Source organism: Polistes canadensis, unplaced genomic scaffold (assembly GCF_001313835.1).
Source record: "Polistes canadensis isolate GaletaPanama2010 unplaced genomic scaffold, ASM131383v1 scaffold_194, whole genome shotgun sequence".
In the NCBI taxonomy this organism is placed as follows: Eukaryota; Metazoa; Arthropoda; class Insecta; order Hymenoptera; family Vespidae; genus Polistes; species Polistes canadensis.
Genome location: NW_014569741.1, coordinates 100,336 through 111,741, shown reverse-complemented (window position 1 = coordinate 111,741; position 11,406 = coordinate 100,336). Strand labels below are relative to the sequence as shown.

General features: G+C 31.2%; 1 protein-coding gene across 1 annotated transcript in view; it reads left to right on the top strand.

The window, feature by feature from the left end:
* The window catches only part of LOC106789644 (suppressor of lurcher protein 1-like), a 46,657-nt gene that overhangs the window by 4,737 nt on the left and 30,514 nt on the right, over positions 1 to 11,406 (top strand). The window contains exons 2-3 of the mRNA XM_014754038.1: positions 1,869 to 2,055; positions 9,845 to 10,035. Of these exons, the coding sequence (XP_014609524.1) occupies positions 1,869 to 2,055; positions 9,845 to 10,035 (378 nt within the window). The remainder of the gene's footprint in view (positions 1 to 1,868; positions 2,056 to 9,844; positions 10,036 to 11,406) is intronic.

Below are 11,406 nucleotides of genomic sequence, written 5' to 3'. Positions count from 1 at the left end.
TATATATTCGATCTGCAAAAATTCATAAAATGTTTGAGAATGCAATACAGTAAATTGTACAACTTTGCAATTTCTGTATATTATTATTATTATTATATTAACTTCAGATTGTAGATGTTACTACAGTTAAGAACTAACGAGTGACAAATAAACTTAAGCAACATTCAATTTATATACGATACAATTATTGTATCTATTATAAAATAGAGATTTGTTTTTTTGGATTAAATTGATATATTTAATTTGTGATTAAATAAGAAAAAAAGAAAAAAAAATAAAGAAAGGATGTTAAATGAAACTTATATAAGAAAAGATAGAAGTTTAATTTATCTAGAAAAAAAAAAGAAAAAGAAAACGGGGAGAATAACTACTTGCCCGCTGCTCAACTCACCGACACGATATTACGTCATTTTGTAGAAATTCGATAAGAACCATTCACCTACCGATATTGGCGGTTTTGTGCCCCCATGAAATGGAGCATCCGTGACCCTCGCCAAATGACAGTTCAATCGAATTTTAACCCCTCCTCATCTATTCGCTTCCACTTCTCCCCAAACTGGCTACAAACTTCTCTAACAGTGATATTACTGTTAAGTTAACACGTGAATTTGATCAGTATTATCGTATATAATATTTTCAATATCAATTAAAATAACAATAAATTTTTTTTTTTTTGTATTTTTTTTAATTTAATTTTACACACCCATCGTACGTTTGTTATTATTCCATTTTTTTTATTAACCTATTACATTATATTTATTTCTTTTTCTTTTTTTTTTTCTTTTTCTCACAAAATCAAAAACAATTTATAATAACATTTATTTATAACAGATGGGAATCATCGATGTAATACGATCAGGATGATTACTGAATATTTATGGACTGAAAAAATGAACATTAAAGAGGTGTACAACCACCTCACGACTTTGAAAAGTTAACAAAGTTTTCTATTCCCTTTTAACTAACCACCCACCCCCACCCAACCCCATACTCTTCTTTCTCGTTTTCCTAGGAGACTTTACTAAGAATATATACTAAGTATAGTACTTGTGTTATACTTAAAAATAATCATGACTCGCTAGGCGCCACTAGTTCTAGCTTTACATTGTCAGTTTTTACAACATTTTGCAAATAGGCGTGCGGGGTTGCTTATCTGTTAGAAAACTTTAGCAACTTTTTTTCGAGAGGAATATTTTTATACAAGGATAGATTGTATAAACATATGTATATATACGAATAGTAAGTAATATATTTTTATATTATATGAATATAAACAAATTCTCAGATTTTTTATTTTATTATATAGTTTCCTCTTTTCTTCTTTTTTTTATTATTATTATTTTTTTATCAAACGATTTTTTAACAATCGATCAATCAACAGTGGGAAAAAAGGAAGAATAAAAGGAATAAAAAAAAAATATATATATATATTCGATTTGCATTGTTTCAATTTTTTTGTCGGCTAAAGGAAATTTTTTTTCCATTGCTTTGTAATACCGCACATACATACGTTTGTACGTACAAGAAATATCGATATCACATATCCGATGTACAAACGCATCAGCTTGTGAAACCGTAGGGAAAACGATAAATTCATTGATTAATATACGATAGCTGCGAGTATAAATAATACAGAATGGTTAAAGGGGCAGTGGGAGGGTTGGAATGGGCTGGAAACATTTTTCAAAACTATTTTCATCTCTCCGACAAAAATAATCGATCGATCGATCGATCGACAAAATAATAATAATAATAATAAAAAAAAAAAAGAATATATAATACGCGTATTTTATTTTGTGTCAGATGACACTGACACAACATCTTATTTTTTATATTTTATGTTTTATTTTTATTGTTTTTGTTTACAGCATCCTCCTGCGACGTGGTGTTCAACAGTGATTTGACAAAAACTGGAGTAGTTACGTCACCAGGATACCCAAATACTTATCCATCGAGGACACATTGTAGATACGATTTTCAAGGTAGAGGAAAGGAACGCGTTCAAGTGATCTTTCAAGATTTTAATCTTTATCATACTGCTGGCGATGCGGACGAGTAAGTCAAATTTATAATACTTATCCTTACATTAAATCATCGAATAATGTGTCGAATATGTATTAGGAATAATTTATTTTGAAAATTGTGCAAAATGAATTTTCTATGTTGTTTAGATAGTTTTTATATTTGTTCATTAAAAAATATAAATTGAAACGTTCACGTACGTTGAATGTTATATATATAATATTCAAGTTTTTCAATCAATTATTATATTTTATTTTTAATGTTATATATAAATCTTCAATTTTAATTATTATTATATTCATTTTGTGTTTCTATTTTTGCAACTGATTGAAATTTTTACTGTCAACGAGTGTGTTATATTATGTCAAGTATCGAAATGTTTCAACAAATTGATTAATATACGTATATAACTTTGATTATATAAATTTCTTTTAAACAATTCATTTTACTAGCTGCAAAAATGGATTGACGGAACTTTATTTGAAAATAAAACGCTACCATTTATTGATTTCATTTATTTCAAACATTTTCAAAATGATTTTGTTGTTCGATTTAATCGATAATATTACTTCTTTTTCGGATATAAATTCGAGGCGTCGAAAAGTCTCTATCTCGTTAGATCTAACAAGGATTCGGACGTGTTAGCTTTGAAAAAAGTGGAACAAACAGTGAAAGCAAGTGAGAGAGAAAGAGAAAGAGAAAGAAAAAGAAAGAAAGAAATAGGAAAAGCAAGTAAAACTCTAGGATAGGAGAACAACCGTACGCGTTTGATGTGCCGTCAAATACAATTTCAGTAAAGTGCATCGAGTAGCATTCCCGAATTCCAGACTCGTCGAGATATATATGATAAAGTGTATATGTCTATCTCTTCTGTGTGTATGTGTATGAAAGTGAGATAGAGATAGAGATAGAGAGAGAAAGAGAGATCGATCCACAGAACACAAAGTCCAGGTTGGTCTCGGCTGTCCCTTCGTGTCCCTTGTTGTGTCCTTTCGATCGATTTTCGGGCGTTAGCTCGTAGTTGAACGACTACGTTTCACGTTTCCCCACGTAAAAACCGCACACACAATTTCCAAATTTCGTGTTATCAATTTTTTGATTTGTAAAAGATCGATTAAAATGTCATAAAATACGCTAATGTTTTTTTCAAATAATATACGAATTTTCTTTTTTTCTTTTTTGTTTTTTTTTTTTTGGAATATTAGGATGAACGCAAAATTCGTGCATTTATCGTGTTATTTAATTGTGTTATAAATTGAATAATGAATTGTTTTTTGTATAATTGATTTTGGAAATATGAAATATATTGCTCATCCTAATAATTCGAGATTTTTTTTTCTATTGAATGAAATCATAGTTATAAGTATAGAGGATCCTGATCGAATATTCTACTATCCGATTATCTAACGAATAATTGATATAGTTATATGTTTCCTCTTCGAAATAATATAATCGTGTATATATTCAGATTCAATTTAATTCGAAATAATTTGAAATTTAATAGTAGTTGTTACTTTAAAATCTATGTATGTGTGTAATATAGTACGGATAATATCAACTTGTCTCATTATCGTATATAGATTAATTATATTGAAATAAATGAATATATTTATATTGTAAGATAAAAGTTAGAAAATATATATTAACGAGAAAATTTCATCATTTATTTGTCAATTAATTTACAAACCGTTATATATATATCAGTCAGGTTCGGGTATTAATCAAACGTTACGTACGAACGAATTAATCAAACTTGTATGTATGTGTGTATGTGACGCGAGTTTTCATTTATAATTTTCTCTATTTAAAATAAATAATAATATTATTATATTTAAACAAAATATTATAATGGATAATGAATAATTTTAAACAAATAATTTATCGAAATATAAACGAATGAATGGTATAAATGTGAAGATAATTTAACTAGATTTGATTTAATCGATCTCGCGTTTACGTTGACAAATATTTTTCTATTGGATTAATTTGAAAGATAAATTCATTTAAAAATTATTTGCACGCGTAAGCATTTTTGATTAATTGAAAACAACTATCAACCAACCTACCTACCTACCTACCCACCTACCTACCTATCTGTCGTGTCGAATTAACCAAAGTTACATCGAAGTTAACGATTGCTTCGGTCAGTTCATCAAAGCCGCCGAGGAATTTCGTTCTCGTTGGCTTTCTCGTTGCTAAGTGACAAGTATAGACCGATTGCCGAACGAAGCAATTTAGTAAATGCAGTCACACACACACACACTCTCTCTCTCTCTTTCTCTGTTGATATGCAGCAAGCAACTACTTTAGTTAGAAGTGACTATGTATCACCAAGTGATCACGAGAAAATGGACCACCCACCCACTACGCGATCTTCCAACCTTCTTTCCCAAACCCCAACCCTTCGAACTTCCACCCACTTTTCAACCCACCCCATCCCGACCCTTAAAATGAATTCTTCTTACTTTCAAAACTCAAATTAACTCCTAGAAATTCTAATCTTTCCAATCAAAATTTAAAGGATTAATGTCTTTCAAAGATAAGAGAGAGAGAGAGGGAGAGAGAGAGAGAGAGAGAGAGAGAGTCTTATTCGAATGAGAAAGGTTCGTAGATAAAAAGAACAACTTTTCAAAAAGTTCATAACTTACGATCGCTATTGTAATTTCAAATATATATATATAGTAGAAGAATTATTTAAATGCATGTAATATTTGTTTAGATATACCATAGAGATGTTATTATACGATTTCATTTTACGAGACTAGGACGACCATAAAAATTTCTAATAAACTTTTGACCACACTATCGCATAAAATTTTTCTCCTAACAATATTAGATATATCGAATCAAAAATCACGATCAAATAAATACTCTTTTATTTATTTATTAACGAAATAAATAAATATTTGAATTAAAATGTTACAAAGAAAAAAAATAATTATAATAAAAAAGGAAACAATCTCTTTCTCTCTCTCTCTCTCTCTCTCTCTCGATAGATTCGATCAAATTTCTATTCCACAAAAGGAAATTACAATTGTTCGATACGTACAACGTATGTATACACATATGTATACACATACAAGGTTCCCATAAGAATTTTTCTAAAGTTCCCTTGAGACGAGATGAGTCGAGAGGAAGAATAAAGAAAAGGATCTACTTTTTTCTTCTAAAGATCGTAAGAAATAAATAAAGAAAGAAAGAAAGAAGGACGTAGGACAAATCGAAATCGTCTAGCTATGGTATTCGAAGAATTCAATGGGAGAGACCGAGGGTTCAATGGGGGGATAAGCATAGAGCAACGAACGTAGTACTCACCATGCTTGTGGGTCATCCTCTCGTTTATCTTCTACCTGGCTGACGTTTAGTGCTCTTTAATCAATGCTTCTCCTAGCTTGTTCCACCCACTTCTCTATCAAGCACTCTCTCTCTCTCTCTTTCTCTATTTATATCTCTATCTCTGTCTCTCTCTTTAACAAGTTGAGGTGTTTAGTATTCTCGTGGATTCCAATCAAGGATTGGTACGACATACAAGGAGGGTGTCTCCTATGGGAATTCAATTCCCCTCAATTTTCTACACATTTATGGTTGTTCATTTCGTACAATTTAACTTTCGATCAAATTCTTCTTATTAATTCCTAATTTTTTTTTTCTTTTTTTTTCTTTTTTTTCTTTACTCATGTTTCGATAAGTTTCTAGAGAGTAAAAATTCTTTTGGAATAAAAAGTTTTATTAAAAAATTGTAGAAAATGAATGGAAAGGAGAGATAAAGTTTGCGAATAAGATTCTTACTCTTTTCATCCCACGCCCATCTCCATCTTCACTACCACCATCACCATCACCACCACAACCATTACTTTTCCTAACTCCTGTTTCCTTCGAAATCCAAATGTCTCGAATATTTTGTCGACTTTTTTTTTTCTCGATTACGTTAACTTTATAACGAAATTGTTCTTCAATTGTTTAGATATTTTTTTTCTTTATCTCTTTTTTTTGTTTTCGATTAAACGACAAAGCTTAACGACAAGGTATAAAAAGAGATTGCTATCTTTTTTTTTTTTTCATTGTACGTACGATATTTTGAAAAACAAAGGAACCGTTTATTATTTATCCAGAGAGATTCCATTCGTTAGAAATTCGATTTACATTTATGAGGATAGTTTTATTTGTATATAAAACAAACAAAAAAAAAAGAAAAAAGAAAAAAAAAGGGGCTAACAATTTGTATAGAGAAAGAAAAAGTGTAATATATATTTAATTCGTAATAATATAAAATTTTCATAACGTGAAAAAGAAACGAATGAAAAATCCACGAACATCATTTTTTAACCAATCATATCAAACAAAATGATAATTCTCTCACAACTCCTCTCACTCCAAGCCACACCCTTCCCCTTTTTGAAATCAAGCTCTTCTACATACCTTTCCCCATTTTCTTTCTCCCTCATGATAATAATCATAGTAGTTTTGAAATAAAGTTTACTTGGAAAACTTCTTGGCCCCTTTCTAAATGCTTGAAGAACAAAGAACGTGTGCTTTTTTCCCTTCCCTTCCCTTCCCAACCCTTCCCTTCCTTTAATCCCTTTCTCAATTAGTAAAACCACATAGAAAAAAAAAGATTAAACCGTGTTTTGTCAACGGGGCATATGCTTAGTTTGTTCCTTAAAGTAACCAAAAATTTGTCTTTGTCTTTTTTCTTACACTTTCCCAAGAATTATACGAGACCCTACTTACCTGTCTGTTTGTCTGTCTGTCTATCTGTCTACCTGCTTGCTTGCTTTTTCTTCTTCTCATCTCGCGTGCATTGAAACGCGATGAGGAAGAAGTAAATAAAAGAAAAGGATAGAAATATAAAAGAATAGAAATAGATGAAAGATTTTTCTGAATGGCCAACAGTCCGACATTTGATTTCCCTGCCTAGTTTCCTTCGAATCATACGAGTGGATTCCTCGAAATTTTCTTTTCCTTTCCCTTAACGTAGACGAACATACCTTCGTACCTTACCCGTACCCTACACGTACCTATCTACGTACGTTCATGTTCATTCATGCATGAACTTTCCATAAGGACTCTCTCTCTCTCTCTCTCTCTCTTTCTCTCATACACATACACACACAAAAACTCGGCTTTTCTCCGACAGTTGTCTTTTTTTCTCTTTCCAAGCCTTTTTGCTTTTATACGGAATCCACTCGTCCTTCCAACGTTATATGCAAATCCTCGAATCACAAGTTGATTCGTTGAAACGACAGGACGGCCGATTTTCTTCCTTTCATTAATCCCTCTTTCTTCCCCCTCCTCCTAACTCCTGTTTTCCTTTCTCTAGCGTTCTCCAATCGGCTGCGAAACTTCACTCAAAAGTAAAAGTTTATAATTTTCTGGAAAATTAGCCAACGTCATCAACGTTAGCTGTCGTTAGCAAAAACGACTTTTTGCGTTTACCAACTCTTACCTGTTAGTAAGCATGGTTAATTATTTTTCCTTCCTTTATATTCTTTCTTTCTGTCTTTTTCTTTTTCTTTTTTACCTTTTTCTTTATTCCTTTTTAACGCGCGATTCGAAAATATTCCACAAGGGCGAATAATAAACATGGTATTTTGATTATTTATTAAACGAACTTTTTTTATACTTTATTTCCCTTCCTCTCTTTTTTTCTTTTCCACCCCGTACCACCATTACCTTTTTACTTCTCTAACCCAAACCCTCCTCCTCCCACCCCACCTTCCTCCCACCACCCTTCACCGCTTCTCGTTATTCTTATTATTGTTAACTTTAATTATTTTCTCGTATATCTCCGCGTAATTATTTATTCCAAAGTATAAAGTTTTCTATATTTGGATTTTTCTTTTTTTTCTCTATCGTTTCTTTATTTCTTTATTTATTTCTTTCTTTATATTTTATTTTATTTTATTTTTTTTTTTGTGTAAACTCAACTCTCAACGCATCTACATTTTAATGAAAAACTTGATAAATATAAAGTCTCGAGAGTAGCTTGTTAGAGTATATAAGAAGAAGGCAGATGTTTCGAATGGAATATCTAAACCCCAGGATTTTGCGTGTGATAACAACACATTTCCTTCTGTTATCCGACAAAGTTAGTATCCGTTCGTGTGACGACTGTTGAATATAAAATTGGACAATACGCGATGCGGTACTTAGGTGAATATATATATATATATACATATATATATATACACACGCACGTAACGTTTGTAACGTTTGTAGATAGTAAAATTCAGAAAGCAACAGCAGCAACCTGATTTCTGGTTCCTCTAACGGGACGTGAAATCACTCGCGAATGGAAATGCTTCGCAATCCCCAGGGGTGGTGCCTTCTTTTGTCGAGGAAAATGAAAAGTTTTTCGCATAGGATATTTTTCGCTAGAGCGTGTAGCATAAACGTAGAAACGAAACCCAATGTGATTCAACTGACTACGTGCGTATACTACTACTACGGACAACGATAAGGTATCTCTCATCATCGTCGTCCTATGAGATGTCGAACGACAATTTTATCTTTGTACGTTTATTTTTGTTTGTTTGTTTATTTCTTTTTCCCACATTTTATTTTATTTTATTTGATTTGATTCTTTTTTCAATTCCGCGTATCGTATCTACAATTCTTAACTTTTTTCCTACGTTTTATTTGTTCCGTTCTTCTTTTTTCAATCATAATTACACACACACACACACACAACACCTTAACCGCGTGTAATATTAATATGCGAGTGTGTGTGTTAGAAGAAGTATATTTTAATTCCAACGAATGATGGATGCGTTTCGTTTTAATAACAATTCGATCCTTTTTCTTTTTCCTATTATTTTATTTTATTTGTTTGTTTTTTTTTTTGTAGTTATATTTTTTCTTTTTAATAACAATTCGATACTACCAACGTCATATTATTTCGATATTATTTTGTTTGGTTCGCTAAAGTGAAAACAAAAAAAATAAAAAAACAAGTCACGTTATAAATTCGGTACTTTTGCTATATTATTATATTTCTTCTCTCGGCACCTACCCCCCCCCCCCCCCGTTTTTTTTTTCCTCCTTTATTTTTTTTCCTAAGTTTATTTTTACGATCGATATCATTCCGTAAAAGAGAGAAATACTATAGATCTTACACGCGTCGTTCTTTTTGCACGAACCGGTACTACGCAACATTCGTACTTATTATAGTCGGTTCAACGATTCCAATGGTTCCACGAAAATTTACTAGCACTGTGTTTTCAGAAAGAAGGATAAGAGGACCCTCCTCCTCCTCTCCTACGGAATCTCCTTTCTTTTCTTCCTTATCGTCATTTTGTTAAGCACTCGAGCGTTCATCTTAATGAACTCGTTTTCCTTCTCTTACTCTCTCACTCGTTCACGATGATGTATTATTTCCAGTTAGTAACTTTACAAACGTATTTTAATAGGGCACCAAGAAAATCAATAATAATAATAATAATAATAATAAAATTGCAATAGCAATTTAGACTTAATCCGTTTGGAGTGTTAAAACAATTGGAATAACGAATCGTTCCTTTTTGTTTCTCTCGGTCAACCCTTTACATTTTTTATTTTATTTTATTTTATTTTATTTTATTCTTTTTGTCTTTTGCGTAAATCCATTTCGATTCAATTATCGAACGTTCCTTTTTTGTTCGATGGAAAAAACCTCCCCCCAAAAAAAAAAAATTAAAAGAATAAAAAAAAAACAAAAAGGAACGAAGGGGACAAATAATAAATGAAAATCGTTGGTGTTGTGTAACCAACACGTATATTATATAAATATATATATATATATATAAATTTTGGTATTTCTTTTTCTGACAATTTTCAATTGCAGTTGCAAGGGAGTCGATTCGTTGGCAGCGTACGTGCAAATAGATGGGAAAATGGATAAAATCGACTCGTTTTGCGGTGAATCGTTACCACGGCCGATCATGAGCAATGGACCACGACTTTTCCTCGAATTTCATGGTGTTACGTCATCGCGTTATTCGAGAGGCTTCAAAGCAACTTACTCCTTTAAGGAAAGTAAGTAACTAAACTTTTATACCTTATCTCTTAGGAAAAGAGAAAACCAAGCGTGACTAGGTAAATTAAGAGTTTTAGAACGTTGCTACTTACTTACTTACTTTACTTTACTTTACTTTACTTTACTTCATCTTTCAGTGCGCAACCTAGCATAGCTAAAAGTTATTAATTATTTTCATGAGAAGACTCTACACCAGTTAAAACTAATAGCCTTAATCTGTTCTAATATATGTATATATATATATATATATCTAAGTATCTTATAAACAACTTATTCTTTTCGTCAAACAATTAAATTCTTATAGATTATTTTTCTATTTACATCGAATATAATATAATTAAATTATGTGCATGATATAAGTATCGATGCTAATATATAAATCGAATGAAAAAGATTTATACATTTATTACGTATGAAAAAAAAAATAGAATCAAATGATAAGAGAAAAATTGTTTATCTTTTCGTCAGAAAAATAATATTAAATTCTTATTGATATTTGAAATATAATTAAATTATATGCATGATATATATATATATAACGATCGATCGGATACCATGCATGGGTTAATACTTTGTACAAATGATCCTATACGAGTTCGGATTAAAAAGATTTATAGATTTACCAAGGAAGATAGAAATATGATTTAAACGATAAGATCAAATATTCGATGATATAAATAAAATAGAAAGTTATCGTATGAAATCGATCGTGAAAATGTCGAAGTTAAAATTGCAGGCATCTCCTCTAACCCATAAATCGAATCCATACGGTTCTACTTATACGAAGATGAACGAGAGGCATCATTCCGAATAAGTTATCATGAAAGACGCGAAAGCATTTCTATCAAGCTCTCTCTCTCTCTCTCTCTCTCTCACGAGAATCGTAATATCTACTACTACTCTTAACATGTACTAGTAATAGTAGTAGTAATGGTGTTGGTGATGGTGGTGGTGGTGGTAGGACTTGCATCGGAGTCATACTGCAGTTACGTCAAAATTTCAATTTCCGTTCGTTCCTTCGTTCGTTCGTTCTATTCGTACGTTCTATCGCGATGGCAATGCGTCTCGTTTCTCAAGTGAAAACGTTTATCAATCGCAGGTGAGAGTCTTCACCGATGTTTCGCAAAAGGATCGTTCGAAAGAAAAATAGAAAAATTTTGTAAAATAACTAACTCATATACGAACGAATTTTAACTAAAGGGAACTCACCCTTCATCCCTCCTATTCCACCCCTTCCTTTAGACTTAATTATTTTTTCACAAATATTTCCATCCCATTTTTTTCTATAGAAAGAAATTCTTACATCTGTCTGTTTATTTATCCTCGTTATTTATATTCAAATTTTTCATATAAATAATAAAATAAAATAA